General features: G+C 39.7%; 1 protein-coding gene across 4 annotated transcripts in view; it reads left to right on the top strand.

The window, feature by feature from the left end:
- scml2 (Scm polycomb group protein like 2) overlaps positions 1-17,248 on the top strand; it is a 33,011-nt gene extending 15,763 nt beyond the window's left edge. The window contains exons 8-14 of one of the 4 annotated variants that reach the window (XM_030415341.1): positions 8,364-8,680; positions 8,954-9,083; positions 9,169-9,375; positions 10,680-10,853; positions 12,100-12,318; positions 14,426-14,580; positions 14,772-17,248. In XM_030415341.1, coding sequence (XP_030271201.1) covers positions 8,364-8,680; positions 8,954-9,083; positions 9,169-9,375; positions 10,680-10,853; positions 12,100-12,318; positions 14,426-14,580; positions 14,772-14,897 — 1,328 coding nt within the window. In that variant the 3' untranslated portion in view covers positions 14,898-17,248. The remainder of the gene's footprint in view (positions 1-8,363; positions 8,681-8,953; positions 9,084-9,168; positions 9,376-10,679; positions 10,854-12,099; positions 12,319-14,425; positions 14,581-14,771) is intronic. The other 3 variants (XM_030415345.1, XM_030415343.1, XM_030415344.1) reach the window with 3 other exon arrangements.
- The last annotated feature ends 4,551 nt before the right edge of the window (positions 17,249-21,799 follow it).

The following is a 21,799-nucleotide window of genomic DNA, read 5'->3' on the forward strand; positions in this document are numbered from 1 at the left end:
GTCAAATTACCCAACAAGTTCAGCTGAAACAATCAGTCCACTAATCACTTTAATTAAATACATGCTACAACATTTCATGGCTCAAGCTTCACATATGTGAAGATCTGCTGCATTTCCCTTTTAATTATTTCAACACTTTAAATGTATTTTTTAATAGATTAACAATCGCAGTGTTTGCCAACAATAACCTTCGTGTCGAAAGCCCCTGCATCCCGCATAAGCATACAGTTCATTGTCTTTTTTCATGATGTTTTTTAAAGTGTATGAATCTCATTAATCTAAAATTAACGTTTGATGTTTTAGTGTCTCATTAATAACGGGACTTTAGAGATAGGTTGGAGACGGTTGTGCCACAAACTTAAGAAACTGGGAGCTTGAGTTTACCCCAAACTACTAAGGTCGGACCAGCGTGTATGTTACAATTACGGCTGAAAATGACAATGGAAGTAAACATATAGCGCAATATTGGCTATAACCGTCATGCATTGTTCTTTCATTACATTAACATTACTTTACTTAAGTTACCCTTTTTTAATGTAGGACAAGGCAGGAGGGTATTTTTAAAGTTTGGTACTTGAACCACTTCCTCCATCACTGGTGGTGGAGGCCCATCTTTGCTCCTAGACTAGTCTCATGTCATTAGTTCCACTTACAGTAGTCCAGAACCAAAAAGCTTTATTTGACAGATGAATCTATATGTGAAGCCTGACTATTAGTAAGACCCAGGCCAGAAACAATAAGGATAATGCAAATCACCAGACAGCAAATGTTTGTATGTGGGTAAGTGAATAAGAAGGGCTTGGTTGAGGTGTTAATGAGCTGATAATTAGCCGTACATGTGAGATTAGGAGTGAGAGACTCTGTAATTATTAAACTACATTTGCAATTTCTAATTAGCTTTCATCAAAGTTGTCCTGTTGTGACCCTGCAACACTTTTTTTTTGTAAAAAGCTACAGAGGACGCCAAGATTCGGTGTCTAATTGTTTTCCTCTTTTACAAAACAAGCTTTCATCATTGTGCAATTTTTAATTTTTTTTTTCATCTTTTGTGATAAGTCTTTTGTCTTTGCTGTTTGGTATTGAATTGGGTCAGAGTGCAGAGAAGTGCTTTCTGAATAATGCATGAAGAAAACATGTCTGTACTTTTGCAGATACGAAGGCGTTTTTATTGCTATAAATGCCAAAATAACATTACTTTTTGTTATCTTGTGTTCTGTAGGCCTATTATTTAATTTCTACTTTTCTAAATACGCAATGAAGCTGCCATGCATTTTGACTCAGTTTTACAAAGATATTAGTATGTAATAATACTAAAAATAACTTAATGTTTGCTTTCTTTAAAAGAAAAAAAAAAATCAGCGGTATACATTTATCACTGCATTTTATTTTGAAATCATCAACCATCATTGTGAGTAGGCGCCCATAAACTAAATAAATCAACTTCCCAGTGGGCGCCCTGACAAGAATAGACCTGAAGATACATTATAAATGCAAGACTAGTTTCAAGTAATTATACGTGTATCTATAAGCCAGGGCTGTTCAATTATAAATTTAACTGGGCCAGATTTTTTGTATTTCAGCATAAACAGATGCAAATGAATGGTGTAAAAAATAGCAATCAGAATCATACTTGACTGATCCCTGAGGGGAAATACGTTACAGTAGCTCCTTTTAGAGTAAAAATATCATGCCATAGAGACATTTGAATAAAAAATGAACAGAGAAGAAAAAAAGAAATAAAAGTAAAAGTAAATGTGTTAAATAACAGTTAAAAAAAATGTTTGCATTAAACGATGTGACAACATGATAAGTATTATATTATAAATAGAGTTGCTACTAGAAATAGAGATGTAAAATATGCGCCAGGTAGCACACTGTAACCACAGTGTAGATGATATTGGCTGATTTTACAGAATATAATAGTTGACAGTAGTTAACAGCATAGAGTTAATAATTGCTACAGATCGGAGGAATAGAGGATGATTCAACATGATTTTACAGAGAAAAATTGAACAACACACAGACAGTTGTTAGACAATTACTAATTACCTGTTTTTAATTAATTAATTAATTAATTTACTCAGTAACATGATAAGTATCGCAATATTAAAGTAATTTTACCTGATTACTTTCCAATACCTTGACAGCAAACATATGCACATAAATATGAGAGAAAAGAAATATATCAATAAGATGACCTTTATTAACTCTTAATAACGGTAAAGGTTAAAATTGTAATCCTGTTAGTAATCCCGTTTTTTACTGAATGTACCTGTAATCTAATTACATCTCTTTGTCTGCGACTCAAATGGAATACAGTTACCTTTTTTTTCTTGTGTCCTAATTATGTAACATGTATTCCGTTACTCCCCAGGCCTGGTTGTTGTTAGTATATGATGACTTTTATGTACTTCACATCTATAAGCGTATGTGTGTGAGACATATAAGTTACATATTCACTATGTTTTGCTTAAATATTTTGTCACATATCAGATTTATGTTTGCTGAGCCTCTTGGAGGTTGCTTCTGGCCCAGACGTGTCCCACAGGCCGCCGATAGGCCTGCTGTAAGCCATATCTCAACCATTCGAACAGTTAATTCTGTCTTGATTCTGCCACATCGGTGCTCCAGTTTGTCCTTCGGCAGATTAAGATGTCTCCAGCTGAAGGGGGACTTTTCCCGTGCTGGCTTCCTCTGACTTCTCTGCACCGCATTGTTCCGGAGCTGGGGTGATATCCGACTGTGTGACTGTTTCCTGATGCTGGACCTGGCCATCTTTCACCAGGGAATGTCTGAATAGTCTAGGGTTACACTGGTGGTGGGGGGGGGGGGGGGGGACGCCTCCTTCTGAGCTTTGAGAGCCTTTGTGCGTGAGTGTGTGTCGAAGGAAAACTTGCTTATGTGTGCACCAACTCCAGGAGTTCGCCCCTTGTCGCCCGTTTCAATCAGGACTCTTCTGATCCAGTTTAACCTTTTAGCCCCATCTCCCCATCCCCCATCCACTCTTGGAGCCCCGACGTTAACCCCTCTCCCCGTCAGCTCCCCCTCCCCCAGAGGCACGCTGAGAAGCAGGTGACTGATGTAGACTGTCGATATGGCCTACAGATAACATGAATAAAGGGCTCAACTCTCCCCTCCCACCCACTCTGCCTTCCCTCACTCTACCCCTCCCCTGTCCCTATGCAAATCTAAACACCCTCCTCCTCCTTCTCCTCCTCCTCCTCCTCTGCCCACCAAACCCCCCTTTCCTCCCCCTGCTCATTCATTGGGAGGGAAGCTTTACAGCTTTAACCAGCAGCAGCAGCAGCAGCAGCGTGGGCTTTGTTGTGGACTACAGCCGGGGAGAAAAGAGACGTGAGAGACACACAGAGACAACCAAGGAAGCAGCTGATAGAGGGACAGAAAACAGAAAGAAAAGATGAGGAGAGGATTTTAAAGGAAGTCAGGAAGAGGAAAACAATAGACAGAGAAGTAAACAAATTAAAGAGTTTCAGAGAGAGAACCAGGAAGGGACTGTACCGGGTGACCGACATCAGTACTACTACTATCTCCACCACTGCGATTACCAAGACTGCTACTACTACAAAAGCCACAACCGTAAAAGTGAGGTTCTGCTTTTTTCCTTCGGTGGGGATTTCCTGGTGAGTTTGGCGTGTTGATCAAGTCTCGTTGCTTTTTGTTCTTTTTTTCCAAAAAAAAGAAAGAGAAAACTTCTCAGCTCGTGTTGCCAGTATTTATTTGTCAGAAGATTGTGCTTTGGGTAAAGTTTTATGATTATATATTACCTAGCAGATGCAATACATGTAAGTGAACAGCAGGCACAACGGCATGTTCCATTTATGTGAAAGTATGCATGTGTCTTTTTTTATAATAGGAAAGATACTTTTCCACTGAAACTTCCGTAAAACGTAAGAAATCCAGATCAATGAAAACTGCACACATTCAAGTTATTTCAGTCAATGAACCAGGAAGTAGTTGTCAATGTCTGGGAAGTTATTGTTTGTTTAGACTTGATTATATGTCCCTGCTAAGATTGTTCACTAAAAAGCTCATGTTGCCTTCATTTATTGTTTTTAGTAAAAAAAGGGAAGCGAAGGCTGAATCTGCCGCTCACATGAAAGTCAGCACAGCCTCCCACTCGGGTGTAAATGATTAAAGCTGCCGTTTCACACTCTTTTCTTTGTTTAACTTTAACACTTTTGAAAAGACCTGCACTGATTCAAATTCAGTGTAAATTGAGAGTAGAGGCCGTTGCTGTAGTCAGAAAGCCTTAAAGCTTGCAGATTTAACAGTATTGCTGGCTGCAATTAAGTTTGGAGCTCCATGTGTTTTTGATCATGTGTATTTTTTTTTTGTGTGTGTGTGTGTGTGTGTGTAGAGCATCAGGAATTAGTTTGCAGGGGGCTCGGGAAAGGATTAGTGGGTATCAGATATTTTCAGTCAACTGATGTTACGCACCCGTCTTTGTTATTGGGCGAACATCCACACAAGTCACAGTAGAACAATAGTGATATTGCAGAAGACTTGTTGTGTTTGTGCCGCAGGGCTATTAAAGTTACTTCCCCTTGCTGCTATCTGCACACACACCTGAATCTGCAATTCGCCAGCTTCCTTCTTCGGATTCGCTCCAAAGAACAGCCCATGTGTGTGTGAGTGAATGGACTGTTTTTGCTGTGAGGGTGCTCTGGATGTGTGTGTGGGTTAGTGTGTGTGTGTGTGTAATTAGATGAGAGGCAAGTCTGTGGAGCCCCTCCCCCCACCCCCCTAGACAGCAGACACACTTCTCAGCAACCCCGTTCACATGCGTGCACGTACACTCGCACACGCACACGTTTCCTCGGGCTGTGGCTCACACAGGTCAGCGAGTCGAGTTGGAATTATATAGTCATGATCAGGAACATATGCCTCCGCTTTGCAAGTCAGAAATGCTTTGCTCACATTTAAAAAACAATGTTGCTTCTGAGGGGTCAATTTTGGTTCTGAATTTTTGTTGATAAAAATTATTTAGATCTAGAGTTACAGAACAATATTATACACTCACTTACCTAAATGGTTTTAGCATGTTTTAGCCAATACATCAAATTTTTTTGTATCTAACCATTATGCAAACCATACTGCTTTAGACATTTTAATGCATCCTTTCATCCTAGGCAGCCATTGATTACTATTGATTTTTGTACATTACAGAGAGAAATCATCGGCTGCAAAAATCTAAAACTCTATAGCATGTACAGTAGAGCTGATGATATAGATGCTTTATGGATAAATCAGAAACTACATTTGTTACCTCAAGTGATTGTTTACGTCTCATTTTGAGCAAAAATACTAGACATTTCGCCAGGAGCTCTGGAATTACTAGCTTTCACTGTTCTGCCATTGCCGGTTTAGGTACCAGAACAGGATGGATCCTGGTCTCTGTGTGTCTTATAGAGTTGTCCTGGTTGAATAAAGTGGGCAGGGATACCAGAAAATGTCCCCTTTCTTTTCCTGCATGAGCAGAAGGAGGAGAGACATGGGTTACTGACCAAGCACTCTATTGTTGCAATGTAGAGCATTTTTAACACTAACTTTGATAAATAACTGCTTGCAGGAAATGAATGGACAACATTTAGAGTTAATGAAATTGTTTACGTCTTTTTTTTCTCGCAAAAATATCAGACGTTTGCTTGTCCCAGCTTCCTTAATGTGAACATGTTTTTCATTGTTTTCTATATTTTTAATTGAACAGTTTTTTTTTTTTTTTTTTTATCGTAGCTCGAAAAAAATAAACATAATTTCCACGTTTTATTGGCCGAACAAATGACTGACAAAATAATAGGCATGTATTAATAACATCACTGAAATTATACATTTGGCCAGCTTAAATGTAAAATGTCCGACTATACTACTTTTCACCTTCTTAAAAAGGAGGGTTAGGGTGAGTTTCTGACATTGTTCCAACTGACGGGACTTTAATTTTGAAGTGAAGAAGTTTCCATTGATACCAAATGTGGCATGCTATATTTTGTTGAAATAGTGAAGTGTAGTAATGATTCTAAGGCATTATCAAATAAATCCATTTAATGGAATAGTGCAGCCATATTAAAAGCATGCATTCTTGGGTTTGAATATTTCAACGAGAGCTGATGCAGAATATGTATGATCCTGTCAGACGATGTGGAATGAAATGCATTTATAAGCAGATTTTCTTTGGAAGTTGTAGTTAAAATGCGGAGGTGATTAGTCTCTTTTTTTTTCTTTCAAAATAAATGTGATGATAAACTAATATACGGTAGAATGTGACATTAATCACCAGTGTGGAAACGGTGTGTGTTGCTTCGGTGGCTGTCACATAAAGTGAATGGATTAGATTTTCGGGGAAGGATCAGAGAAGGCGCCCCAACTCACATTTCCTACGGTGAATTAAAACCCGCTGATACTGATTGGTACCCTGCAAACAAATTTTGATCTGCCTTTGTAGGGCTTATGGCTCAGAGCTCAGAGTGAATGAGTGTGCCACTGTGCAGGCAGGTTGGTATCGCTGCTCCTCTGAGAGCACGCTTTGTGTGACCACTCCTGGTGAGCGAGAGAGCCCTCGCCCTCTGAAACAAGACACGACTCTATTCTACGCCCACTTTCACTCATTTCCCAATTAAGCAGTTTTCAGGGTGCCCCTGCTGGCCCCTCAGAGAAAACTGTAAACCTTCGATAGTCTTTCCATATCGCTGCAGTCAAGGAGGCTCTAATGAACGCCCCGGCCTCTTGAGAGCTTCCACATGCACTCTGAGGCCCCCGCTCTCACCAGGCAGTGCGTTTGTATTGAAATAGGAGATGGTTATCTGTCTTTCCCTCTGCTTTTTGCTCTCTGTCTTCCACACACCCACCATGATGATTGTGTGATCATATCACAGAGTCACGCTCGCAGCTATTCAAGACAGGAAGGGGTGATGGTGCCACTGTTTAAACAATCATTATTGCATTTTTCTTAATTTCATTGTCGCTTAAAAATTGAGTGATAATGACAATCGACAATTTTAACACCTAAGCTGAGTAGCATTTCGGAATAATGATTCTTTCCCGAGCAAATGCTTTTAGTTGGAGGGCATCTGTGATCCATAGAGTGCCTTCATGCAGGGGCAAGATGTTTTTTCAGGGGGTAGCATTTCTTTTATTTGAAATGGGGACAGTGCTGGGCAATAAGGAGAGAGGAGCGGTGGCATTGAATCTGAACCAGTAAGATTACACGATCATGCTCCTAAAACCCCTAAACCACCTGGATTTAACAGGGTTGTACTGTATAGAGTCTGACTGATATCAACCAGGTTGGTAATATCTAAAGATTATCCGTCGTTTCACTCAGATCAGGGCTCTAAACTGCGATCATTTAGTTGCATTTTGTGACTGTTTCTGCAGACACTGACGGCTAATTGAACACAGTTCAAACTTTTTGTTATTAACTAATGGTTTTTAAAATATCTGGTTTAGGGGGTGCTACAGCCTCCATTTAAAAAGTAGTGAATATTACTTTGTCTTAAAGCTCTAATTAACTTGCTGACTTTCCTTTCCTTTCCTTTATTTTCCTTTCCTTTCCTTTTCCTTTCCTTTCCTTTCCTTTCCTTTCCTTGGAAATCAACATAAAGATCCCTTAAATGGATTTTGTCAACCATAGCATCCGTTTAAAAGACACAAAAGACAAAAGAGACTTTTTGGGTTTTTTTTCCTTTGCTTTTACAGAACTGGACAGTCTGAGAAAACTGATGTGTTTTTTGTAAAAAAAAAACAAAAAAAAAAACAACCTAGCTGGTATATATTTATTAGATTTTTGTAGACTCCCTATTGACATCAGCCTCTAGAATCCAATATCTACTTCTGAATGTGGAAAAGACTCTAAATCCTATCACCATAATCAAAATGTAGTCGTATTGCTGGAAGCAGAAGGTTTGAGGGATCGTCTAGCAGGCATGTCTCTGGGGGATCGTGACTTTTGACTCTGATTTCAGGTCAGGGAGGGGCTTAATACAAAGGACCTGCCACTCTCAGGAGACTCTGGAAAATCAAAACAAACCTCCTCTGAAGGACCACACAGTTATTCACTTTCCTCCGTTTTTTGTCTGCCTCGCCAGATTTACTCTTCATTTTTCAGACAACTGTGTGTTTGAAACCCTGCCTCATCTCTCTGCACATGTCTTTGTTTGAGACCTGTGTGGACAGAGGGCCAATCTAATTATGACCCTTAATATGTATGCCTGCTTGCGGGTTTACAATTATTTACCTTAAAGCAACCTACTTCTAATGTCTGAATGAATGTTGTATTATTGTACAACATGGATTACAAGAGGAATAACAATATATTTTTTCTCTTTCCCTTATCAAATTTTTTGCAGTTACCCTTCCCGGTGCCCTCCTTGCTCCTGTTTCTTCCACTTCAGCCTCCCTCACCACACGTCGCTCCTCTTCCAACTCCTCCTCCTCCATGCAGACCTCATACCGACTGCCCAACCCCTTGCCACCCCTCCCCGTGCGCAAGGGCGTCCGAGGTCGACGTCCCAAATCCCAGACGATCGCCTTATTGAAGGCAGCGGCCGAAGCTGCGGCAGCAGCGGCGGTAAATGGAGCGTCACAGAGCCCTGCCAGAACTGTCTCTGAGGCTCAACTGGCCCCCAGACCACACAAGAAGAGAGGGCCCAAGCCTAAGAACAAGGTGAGATGTCACAAGAGTTGCAATCTGTCATGCGGCGGTCCACTGCCTCTTTCTGTTTTAGGTGTTATGGCAGAAATGATTTTGATAAAGAGGAGCAGGGTCAGAGGTGGGGAGGGAGAACAGGCTTGGTTTTGAAAGCTGCTGTATGTGCTGCGGAGCACTTCATGTGTAGCAGTGAAAGAGTTAAAGCAGGCTTTTAACAAATCATAACTAGCATCCTTTTGTAAGTTACAGACAGTTAATAAGAGACAGTTTGTTTGTTTTTTACTCTAGAAGAAGCCTCGGGTGGTGCAGTCCCTCGGAGCGACATCGGTTACAGCTCCGCCTCCAGAGGCCCGACTGAGCTCGAGCCACGTCTCAGCAGACAACAACCATAGCAACGGCTCGAATGTTGTTTGCACAGGTAAACTGGATAACAGCTACGACTGACGCCTGATTGTGTACAGTTGGTTTTCGTGGTCTTTAATCGGTTCTTTATGTCATTCCAGTGTGCGTCTATGTGAACAAGCACGGGGACTATGGCCCGCATCTTGACCGAAAACTGGTGCAGCAGCTCCCGGACCACTTTGGTCCCGCACCAGTAAACGCAGTGCTTCAGCAGGCGGTTCAGGCCTGCGTGGACTGTACATACCAGCCCTCTGTGCTGCTGTCCTTCCTACAGAGCCAGTCCCACACAGGAGGAGAGGTCATCAGAGGTAAAGGCTATGCACACCACAGTATATTCCTCAAGTTGATGCCTTAAAATTGCTTCTTTTGTCTGACTGACCGTGCAAAATCTGCTTATAGTTAATATTAAACCAAAACAAAACAGATAAGGGAAGTACATCCTAATTTTTCAGTAGCTGGAATCAGCAAGTGTTGCTTAAAAACTGTTGACAAATTATTTGTCCCTCAACATTTGGGCGGATTTTATTACCTTTGGACTGAGCCAAGCTTCCCTGTTTTTAATCTTGGGGTTCTTACTGGTGCTGGAAATCTTTTAAAACCCTCTAATGTGGTGTTTTCAAGTTTTGAAAAGTGTTTTGATTTTGGATAAAGTGCAGGAACAAATCTCTTGTTTTATTATCAAGTGTTTTATTCTGCCATATATCGCCTAAGCCAGAGTGAAATGTCCATACATTTCTCACCCTTCTTGGAATGCCATCATGAAACATAAATTGGGTGGTATATCTCATGATAACATCTGATTTAATGTAGTGAAGAGAAATAATCATTCAGAGTATATATGTCCTTTATCTTAATATGGAATTTACAACAACTGTGAGGTACTTGAAACACTTTAAAATGCTTGAAAAATGTGTAGGAACCCTGCAGTCTTTACACTAAGCCAAGCTAACCAACTGACATGACAGTCACTCTTCTCTTTGAACTAGAATAAGTCATTTCCCAAAATGTTGAACTATTCCTTTAAAAGTCACTTCTTGAAAAGCAGTGCTGGGTAAACTCCTTAATGTAGTCCAAGTGCCGTAAAGCCTGGAGAGGAAATCAGCCAGGTGAATTGGTTTAAGCATACACTCATGGGCCATGGATGGTGTGTGTGTGTGAGTGTGTGAGAGAATAAAAGACAGTGCCCGTGGCAGCAGCTGATGAGAGCACTGTGTCGGTAATCAGAAATGACATGTGCGTCTAACCTGGTTTGGGATGCTGGGATTGGGTCTCCCTTGGGGGGCTGGGTTGGGAAGGCTATGGGTGAGGCTAGGCAGGGAGTGGGGGGGTGTTAATTTGCGGCTTTGTGGGGGCTTGGCTTGGGTGGGTGGGAGGGTGAGGTGCAGTGTGCGATGGGGAGAAAAATGCGGGTTTGTTCATATAAAGGGAGGGTTCTAACCCTGAACCATCTGCTGCTTTTCTTTAGCTGTGATGCATACAGTTTGGGTGTGTTTGTGTGTGTGGGTGTTTGCGTGTGTGTGTGTGTGTGTGTTTGTGCATGTGTGTGTGTGTGTGTGTGTATGTGTGTACTTAATGCACACAGACTCATGGCTGTTTGTGTTTTTCCCACCAGTGCGGTCAGAACATGGTATCCGCTACGTGAAGCTGCCCTCCGCCTCCAGTACGTCTTCTGTGCTGCGGTTCCTGGAGAACATGTGCCAACATCTGGAGAGTGACAGTCTGTTCAGCTCGCAGCCGTTCAGCCCCTTCAACAACAACACACGCTTCTACAACAGGACCAAGTCAGGTGGGCAGAGTGTGGATGGAGTATTTAACAGGCTGACTAGGTTAGCTGTGGGTGCACACCATTAGCAGTAACATTATTTAACACATAAAATGACCCTTCAACAAATCACTTTTTATCAGTGATGGAATTTAATTATATATATTTACTCAAGTTCTTTACTTAGGCACCTGTACCGGTATCTGTACTGTATCTGTACTTGGGTATTTCCCTTTTCTCATTCTCTCAATCGTCTTTTTCTACTCCCCTACATTTATTTGACAACTTCAGCAACCAGTGACTTTGTAGACAGCATGCTGCATCAGAGCCGAGATAGCATGTTATTGAATGTATTTATTTAATCGACAAGCAAATGGAAAAAAAAAAATCAGATTCAGATAATCACAAAAATGATAACGATAAGTCGACCCTTCCAGTATCCTCTGTGGAGCCTTATTTTGAAAAGAAAAAATTTATTGATCCTGTTTGAGCTGTGCAATCACTTACACATCTGATGTTTTGTCAATTTAAAAGGTTCATTTTGCTGTTGGGTCTGTAGTCTGTCATATTTTCACAGTCATATATTTTATTAGATTTATGACAAACTTTCATTCAAAACTTTATTGAGTTGGGTTCAAACTATTTTTGTCTCTCTCTATTCACTGTCATACATATTCTTTCTAAAATAAGGGCCCATGGTGGTCACCAAGAGGGGTGTGACTGCGTCTCTCTATATGAGTCAACTTATTGGTGCATTATTACGTGTATGATGCATGTAGACATAAACAATGTACTTTTACTTGTACATTAACAGGTACCTTTATTGCCAGAGAATTACCATTGAGTACTATTCATGTAGGTGACTTTCAGGTTTACCAAAGTAAAATTTTAACACAATGTATTTGCTTTTACTCTTACTTTTATTTATATATATATACATATATTTGTATAAAACACTTACTCATCATTGTTCACTTGTTCAACTGACAGCAGACTTCCTCTTTCGTTCTTGAGTCATATTATGTACACGTGTAGTGCACATGACCCAAAATGTTTATAAAATTGTGTAACAATTCTTTGCAAAGTAATCTCCACAGAAACAACAGAATCCTGTTTCAACCTCCATCATTCATGAACTCAGACATATCCTTCTGAGTAAATCTCCTCCTCAGTCTTCCCTCATCATTCCGTCACATCATAACTGCACGTTTGCACGTTTTCAATTTGTGCTCATAGCGGTACCTTTCACACCCTTACCTTTCTCTTGAAGCAGAACCACTGTCTCACACTGAGAACGGTCTTTCCAAAGACGATTCCACGAAGGAACCCGCTTCGGGAACCCGCACCCTTCACAATGCATCGGACTACAGAGCAGCAAAGAAGGAACGGACATATTACCCAGGACAGACACACACACCACCACCCCTGAGACGTGTCAGCTCCAATCCGACTGAGCTCGGCCCAATGGCTGCACACAGACGAGTGGAGGGTAAGGTTAATTACACAGACATGGTAACAGGGCAAAAATGACTTATTATGAGGGACAGCTCCTGTATGGGCAAATTGTATTCAACTATACAATTTTATACTTTTAGCATTTTGAATGATGTCCCACTTTGTTCCTCTTTTTTAAACTCTCGATGTTCAAGAGGAGGATGGTGATTTTTCCAACAAACAGTTCATCACCCGTCCACTGACTGATGGCAAAGCCTGGCCTCCTGTAGTTTACTGCTGCTTTGCCAGATTTCAGTTATCACACAGCACATACAGAGTTTACAGCGATAGCTGGAGGTGGAAATCATTATTCACTTTGCTGATTCAAACCACCTACTAATTCTTGTCACTGAAGATATCGTTTGTTCAGTTTTTACCGAAGCTATGTGGTCGCATCACTTTTCAAATGCACCCCTGATTTATACATCAGCAAGCCAAAGTTTAGCTCTGCTCAGTCAGACTGTCTTCAGTTCAGTAAGTCATTCGGATTGTGCTGTCTGCTGTGGCTTTCTAGCAAATTATGACTGCTCATAGCTTCACAGGATTGGACAATTCCTGTTTGGGGGAGGGGCTGTGCTGGTGGCCAATTAGCTTTTCCTACTTAACCCCCATTTATATGTATTTTTGCAGAAGTTGTATAACATTTCAATTTTTAATTTTTTGACCCAACACCTTGTTAAAGAATAGGTTCACTCAAAAATTTAAATGGGGTTAATGTCTACTCAGCATAATGCCAAAGCAAAATCGAGTGAAGTTACAGAAAAACAGCGTCGCAGCATCCTGAAGTAGATGGGGACTCTTTTTTTTTATGTTGAAAAAACAACTGAAGAAAATGGCTCCATACAGCTCGTTTGACGTAATCCAAAACATGTATATAACGTCCTTTCGATTCAGTTTGAGATCTTGGAGCTTCCAGAGACTTGAATTACACTGGACAAGCTGTATGGGGCCATTTAATGTTGTTTTACAATAGTTTTTATGTTTTAAACTTAGTCAGTTGTTTAGGATAATGCAGCTTTGCTGTAAGGCTCCAGAAGTTTCTGGTGTGAGGGTGAGTAAGTTACGACGGAATTAAAAATTTTTGTTGAATTTAAACATGTTACAATAATACTGGTAGTGTTGGGAATAACGGCGTTAGAATAAACGGCGTTACTTTTTTTCAGTAACGGGTAATCTAACTAATTACTGTTTCCATCGTTACAACGCTGTTACCGTTACCAACTATTAAATGTGGCGCATTACAAACTGAAGCTGATCATTGAAGCTGCTGTCATCCGACTCGGCTCTCAGCCACCGGAGCTGCAGAGCTGTTTTTTTTTCCTCCGGTGAGGGAGGAGGGAGGGGCGAGACAACCGCATAAGTGATGATGATTGGCTCTCTAACGTTGAGTGAGAGCAGCCTCACACACACAAACTAGCAGAGGTGAACTGCAGCAATGGCGAGTCCGGAGGGAAAGTTAACGTTTTCAAAGTGGAAGTACAGACACTACTTTAATCTCCTTTGTCCACGTCCGTTGTAAGCAACTCTGAGCTAATGAAGCATCTCTCAGTGGCACATGCTTCTACAAAACTAACACTGGCCAAAAACTCCGTTGCTGATGCTGTTGATGATGGTAGCAGGCCAGATGTGGCTAACGTGAGTTCCGCTAACAGCTTCACAAAAACTTGCGACACAGACTGAACTGAATGCAATGATAGGCAGGTATGTTGTTGAGAACTTGCTCCCGTTATCAACAGGTGACTCTGACTCCTTCAGAGCACTCACTGGTAAAATATCGGGGAGAGCAGGTGCCGGTCCGCCATGCAGAAAGACATTTTATAAATACATTATGTAGATGCCGAGTACGCTAAAATGACTGCCGAGCTCAAAAGGGGGAAGAAAAAAAAGCAATAGTTACTTTTCCTGGTAACGAATTACTTTTATAGTGGAGTAATTCCGTTACTAACTCAGTTACTTTTTGGGAGAAGTAACTAGTAACTATAACTAATTACTTTTTAAAAGTAACGTGCGCAACACTGAATACTGGTAAATAAAACCATGAGCAGATGGTACAGTATCTGATGATGGTGGATTTGGTTTTCCTGCACTTTCACACTTTACAGCAGCTAGCTCAACAACAGGCCCAGACCATATGAAACAGGACAAGGAGGGTTCAGTGAACGACGCCTCATCCTGGTCAGTCGATGATGTCATACGGTTTGTCCAAGAAGCCGATCCCCAAACCCTCGGCCCACATGTCGAACTCTTCAGGAAACATGTGAGTACTTCATTTACACGAACCGTCCTCTTTGTCCTATTTAAAGGTCAACAGACTAAAAGACAACGCTGGTTTTCACTCATTCAGCTGCAACATTCATTCAATTGGATAAACTCTCACTTACCTTTAAGTGTCCATTTCAAGTGTTTGTAACATGCCCATCTGCTGACAGCATGCTCCTCTGTCTTCAGGAGATCGATGGCAAAGCTCTGATGCTGCTGCGCAGTGATATCATTATGAAGTACATGGGACTGAAGCTGGGCCCGGCACTCAAACTCTGTCATCACATCGAGAAGCTGAAACAGACCAAACAATAGAGGACGACGGCACTCTCTTCTCTCACTGGCAACCAAACAAACAAACAAGGATTATTCTACAGGGACGTATCGCAGTGTAAATCCACCTGAACCAGGGTTGTAGCTACCATTAAGGCCGCTGAGGTCAAGTCAAGTTTTTTTTGTGATTTAGCAACATGCAGGGAGTTTACGAGCTGATGAGCTGATTCCAGTATTTTTAAATGCAGCTGATCAGATTTGACTACTTTTTGGCCTATAAATAACATAATCAATAGATTTTTATTTCAGGCAGTGCAGAGAAGGTTTCGAAACTGCATTTAGACGGCCATGCTGAGAGTATGAAACTACTCTAGTTGGCGTTTCTAAAATCCTTGATGTTGGCGAGATCTGAGCACATAATTTTTTTCATTTACAGACCATAGTTTACTTCCGCATGACAATAGATACACATTACATGAATTCATCATTTGTGCAATTGGTATCAGATATCTGAGCAGAGGCATGATTTTTGTTCATGTTGGTGTTTTTTTGCCTTTTGATTTGCAACTGGAGGCCATAATTTAACACATTTTTATTTTACCTCTACATTTATACTTGTAGACACACACCTACTGAGACATACGCTGTAGGATCTGCAGCTTTATCTTATTGGGCATCTGTTGCTGTTGAAGTTTTTTTTTTCCCTTATCAGAATTTCAGGATGGACGCTCTGCACTCAAGTTTGGGAGAGTTAGTGCAGGTACTGGCAGTGAACGTCTCGCTGCATCATTTCTAACAATGCAATAAGGTTTCTGGATGATCGCGTCTGTTACAGGCCGTCAAATTTAGTTTATGCAAGCCAGTGAATGTATGAAGTCATGAGCATTATAAGTAGCAGGTGCTAAAGATCAGGAGTGCCCCAATTATGTGAAGTGTTAACGTCGTCTTGCTCCCTGAAGTCAGTCATTGCATAAGTGATTCCTGTCCTCAAACACTGAAGTATTTTTTGACAAAGATGATAAATTAACTAAGGCAGAGTGGGCGTCGCTTTTATTTACAAGGTGGATATTTAGATTTTGAAGAAAACCTTTAAAGTGAGGCTGTAGATGTCGAGAATCAGTTACTGCAGTTATTTCTCTTTTTGCCTGTTTCATGTGCTGGAAGACATTCAAGCTGAGCAGTATCAGTTTGAGCTCTGACGTAGCTACATGATTGTAATATCCTTATACAGTCACATTATCAAACAAGACATACAGATATAGTTGACTGGAATACTGTAAGTGTTGACATGAAAGTAAAGACAAAGCCATGAACTGTCTGGTCTGAGTGCTGTACAGAACGATGAAGTGCTCCTGAGAGGGAACATGCTGGAGAAACTGTTTTGTATAAAGACAAGCCAAAAGGTTGTTTTTTTGATATCATTTTGTACTATAACAAAGTGTGTCAACCTGTATCAAGCATTAGTGTAATCAAAATTTTTTTTCTGCCTGAATAGTTTTTTGTGCACCATCAAATAACTACCTACAGGACAATGTTGTGTCTGAGTAATTATTCATATGTCTCAAAGTATTTATCTGCCTTCGGTGGAAGAAATACTAATTTTCTGAACATTTCAGAACCATTTGCAAACCAAATCATATGTGTTGTAGCTGCATTTCACACTGTTGCTCTCCTGTAGTGGTTACAAGTTGATACTTGAATCCGTCTTGCTTTAATGTGAACCTCAGGTTTTAGTAGGGGGTTGTTTCTTAGAAGATGTTTTACTTCATAAGCATTTTGTGTTCATTACTACAACATAGAGGGACTGCACAATAACCAACTATGTATATTTTTATTATGCCTTGTCATCTATCGCTCTGCAGCATTTCATGTGTATATATATGACTTTTTATTGTATGTTCAACAAAAGACGTTTGTTAAATATGTTTGATATGCATTCACACAATTAAACATTTGTTTACATCATCTAAGTGTTTGAGACCCCGGCACGAGGCCACCGTGGTAGACACTAGCATCATGGTTCACCCAATTGCCAGATAAATGTCTGCAATGTACGTTTCAGCGAACCACAGATACAGTGAAGCTTTATGGTACAATTTGTGCTTATGCACTGGTTCAGTTAAGGCACACAATCACTTGGTTAGTGTTAGGACAAGATCATATTTTCATTTGGTTTTGTTGCCCCTGAACATGTCCCGATGTCTCATTTAAAAGTAGTTTCACATTTACAACAATGCTACTGCCCCGCCATCCCCTCCATCCATGAAAGTAAGCTAATATAGTACACATAATCTGAATGTAATGTACAAAGTAGTACAGCAAGTAATAACAAAGTTTATTGATAATTAAGTGCAAAGTGTCCTTTTTTAGTAATAAACCAGAAGTATAACTGAGCATGCTATTACTACAGTAAGAATGTATCAATGGTATATTGTTTGTATTTTTGCCAGACACTCACAATACATTTTTAATGTACTTCAAACACAAATAAGGTAGACTTTAAGTAACTAATCAAGCATGTATATTAGTACATACATATTAATATAAGTATAAGTAAGTATACTTGAGGTTGTTCCACTTTAGTACATATGAAATCATTAAATACAATTGTGCTTTTGTACAATTTAATTACAACTAAAATATACTTAGTACAAAATTAGTTATTCCAAAAGAGCAAACTGATTAACACATTACATTATTATATTACATTAGATTAAGATTAACATAAAGTGTACTGATATATGTACTGGCTACAATCATACTCAATTATGATAACATTTTATATACTTATGACGCATGTTGTAGAAATGTCAGTATGTTATAAATGACTGGTGACAGGGACTGATTTTTTTTTTTCTTTTTAAATAGCCTCGTCCAGTGGTTCTGAACCTTTTTAACCCTTTAACAGAGCAACTTGTAATCTATCTTCATCAGTTGTATATTTGTGAGTTATGACCAATTCAAATAAAGAGGTTTTAATTCTTGTTTTATATTTAGGGACCTGCCGGGAAACTGGTCCAGTAACTCATGAGAAAAAAAAATAATTTCAGAAAGAAAGTCTGAATAAATAATAGAAATTTGTGCAGCATAAAAACATTTTCCAGCTTCCCATCTTGTTAATCATCTCATTAGCCTACAGTTGTTTTTTTTTGTGACCCTGGTAAGGGTCGCGGCCTCAAGATTGTGAACCACTGGGCTACCCAGCTGAATTGAGTCTAACAGTGAAAAACATTGTGTGTGTGTGTGTGTGTGTGAGTGTGTGTGTGTGTATATCTAGAGGGTATGGGGGTTGGGGGTCAAGGGATCATGAATGTCTTATTTAAGGAAAGTGACAGTCCAATAGGCATCATTGTTCAAGAGATCAGCCAGTTCAAATAGCTCACCAGCAGCACTCATCATGAACAGGCTAATTATCTAAACTGGGATCTATGTATGGTATAGAGGCTAAGCTTTGTCTATCTGCTGTTTGATGCTGAGCAGGTATCTAGTATTTTAAGCCCTTTGTCTCTGAGCTTTGGCCGAAGATTGTGCTAGTTTAGCAATGACAGTGAACCAAAACACTCAAACTGTTAATTGGGTATAGCAAAAATGCCTCCATAAAACACACATCAAATCAGCCTTATCCTGAAGTGGCTCTTTTTGTATTGGCCTTGTACCTTGTGTATTTCTAACCTTTTGCATCTTGCTTGTGGCGCCGATCAGCAGTATGCTCCAGTTGGAAGGGTTTGTGCAATCAGGGACAATAAAAGATTGAATCACACAGATTTAAAAATGTTCACAAATTCTACCGACACTAACACTAAATATGCCACTACAGTAATTGCTACTGATGCTGCCAGTCAGGTAAATATATGAATTGACTCCCACTGAGCAAAAACAAATCCAAAAGTAGTCAATTCACCATATTTGCCAGAATTAAAGGTTTTTTTGACGTCTTTTCTAGACTTCTTTTCAATGTCAGTCACAGATGGTGGGTTTTAGCATCATAAAACTAGGGTAATCAAAAGTTTTATGATTAGACACTTTCCATTCATAACAAGTAGGGCTTACACGTGTTTCTGTCTCATTTTGAACATTTGGCATGGTTCATTTACAGTAAATAAACAATGAAGATTAGATGAAAATAAGAAAATGCATAGCAAGCCAGCCAGCTTTGACTGTCCATCAGTTAACATTCCAATTCTTAAGTTTCAAGGTTGACCATGTGAGGATGATCTGGCATATTCAATAAATCTGTCAGTTCACCTACGTTGCAAAACTCACTTCTTTTATTGTCAGAGGAAGGTGACTCCATTTCTGAGATGAAAACCGGGGACATTTCCAGTTTTATGGTCAATATATCTTTAAAATATCGACCGTTATTAATTTTTCATGTGTACCTGTTTTATTGTAATAAATTTGGTGCAGGCTGACAGATAAAATTGTGTAGCAACTGTAGATGTTTAAAGCTGAACTAATTTTAACTACAGTACTTTATATACTGTTCGGCAGTTCAATCTACAGCACTTCATCATATTATAGAAGATCATCATACCGTGCGGCTCTCCTGTGAGATCCAGGATTATTTTAATAAGTCAACTTTTCATGGTGTCAGAAAAACAGCCCGTTCTCAGATTTGTGACGATGCATTTTCCAGGTAATCAAAGAGGGTTTATAAACAGTTTTAGCTTAAGAAAGGGAATATTTCATCTTTAATTATATCAACATTCAACATCAACATATCTGGTTTTCACTTGACAGGGAGGATATGAAAAATTTAAAAAAGTAGCTAAACCTGTCAGATAATTGTCTTGTAGTAAAACGTACCATATTGTACAATATTATACAATGAAAATGCTCAAGCAAAGCAGAAGTACCTCTAATGAGTACTTAAGTTAATCAATTTAGTAAATGTAAGTAAATGTTTTTGATGCACAGTTAAAAAGGGGACATTTCAAGGGACAGTTATAGAGGGGGGCAGATCCCCAAAAATGGGGACATCTAGCTACCCTAGAGACAAAACAGTTTCAGGGGTTAAGTTTTAATTCCTACTTTATAAAGTCTAACTTCTTCTTAACTTTAGAATTTCTGCCTAATAACTAGGTATCACATGATTGGAGTTGAGTAAAAAGTAGAAGATTCACCTCTGAAAAGTAGTTGAGTAAATGTAGTCAGTTACTTTCCCCTTACTGGTATTGTATACGTTTGATGTCATTCCCTGATAAAACAGGAACAGAAACACCTCCCTTTAGTAGATTTACCATTTGAAGAGACACCTGCAGGTTCAGCTAGCTAACTCGAGAAGCTAACGTCTTACGTCGTATTCAACTGTCAGATTCCTACCACAGTGAAATTAAGTCTCACACACTCCAGTACACGCTACACATTACACAGGAACACTGCTCATTAAGCTAATTAGACACCTAGTTAACCATTAAGGACTTCTTTTTGCTGCTGACTTCATGCTCAAGGACGTTATGGTGCATTCCATTGTAGGCTACTTAGACAACCTCAGATACAGAACAGCCATCCAAGTCAAAAACTGGGGCAAGATCGGTGTAGGCCTAGTTCGCCAACATACGACAACATCAGCTTTTTATTCTTACCTCCTCATCATTTTTTACATATAGCGCTTGTTTGTGAAACATGTACTAAATACAAGTTGTAGTTGTCATTTTCACTTGCATTCAGTTGATCTGTGCTCAATAGAAGTCTTTAAGAATATGTGTTAGGAGCCTACTGATCCTGTCATTTTTTAAGAGCCCTTAACTGTTAAATCAGCTGCTGTTGTTGCTTGTGAAGTGTGCACAGTTGCCATTCAAACACCTGTTAGCAGTGGGCATCCATGTTTTTTCAAGCAAATGCACTGGAAACGCTTAAAGATTGGAACACAGAAAATTTTCACTTCCTACTTGCACTTGGAACACACCACTCGTGGCGCTGTAGGAGACAGCTTCTGTCACTAATGGTTGCCACTGTAATGGCTGACAGTAATGACAGTAATGGAGAACAACTACTCAGTACAATTTGACTTAGAAGCAAGCAGAGCTCTTTTCAAATCATTGTTGGCCTTGGTTTCTGAAATTTGACCAAAAAAAAAAACTTAAACAATAATCTTAACTCCAGGTGTATTTTATTTATAGCTTTCTCTGTAGCTTTCAACTGCATTTGCACAAAGGTTTTTGCATCAAAGATGGAATCTTGAGTGGCTAAAGAAAAGTCCTGGGAAAAGCTACTATTGGATCGCGAGGTAAGACATTTGATTTTCAGATAACTTTCTTTAAGTCCTTTGCAAGTCAAGTCTCTAGTCTTGTAAAAGCAAGTCTCAAGTCAGAGACTTTCAGGGACAAGTCACCAGAGGTATCCATAAAATATGCAGTTTTTAAAATCCTACTTGTATTTGGTTGCAGTTGTGGATCTTATTTATAGCATTTTATCACAAATATAATTGTGATCTTTTAGATTTTTTTATATTGATACAATTATTTGTCAGTCATGCTCTGATTAGTGAAGCAGGCTAAAGTCTAAAGCACAATCATTCAAGCCTGAGCATGAGGCATCTGTCTGTTTTATGTACACATATACGAACAAACTGAAGGCAGTGAGTAAAGGCCTGCACATTTACACTTGTTAGATTTTGGTGCCCCCTGGTGGCAGCATCAAAAAGACACTGCTGATGCTCTGACTGTACCTTATTAGGGATGCATGTCAATCAAAAATAAATAAATAGAGAGCATCAGTTAAATACAGTAGTAAAAAATAACTACAAAAAAGATTATATATACCAGATGGCCGGAGACAAACTAAGTCCTATGAGTGCCCCATGCACTCTAAAGGACCACCTAAGTCTCCTCAGCAGTCTGATCTTTGTTTAAACTTGAGCTTTTTTGTAATTCATTCAAAACACCCCTGCAGCGGAGTCCTTCTACAGTTTGAAGAAACTGCCTTGTCCCTGTCCTGAAGCG

The sequence above is a fragment of the Sparus aurata genome, chromosome 4 (assembly GCF_900880675.1).
Source record: "Sparus aurata chromosome 4, fSpaAur1.1, whole genome shotgun sequence".
NCBI classification, from domain to species: domain Eukaryota; kingdom Metazoa; phylum Chordata; class Actinopteri; order Spariformes; family Sparidae; genus Sparus; species Sparus aurata.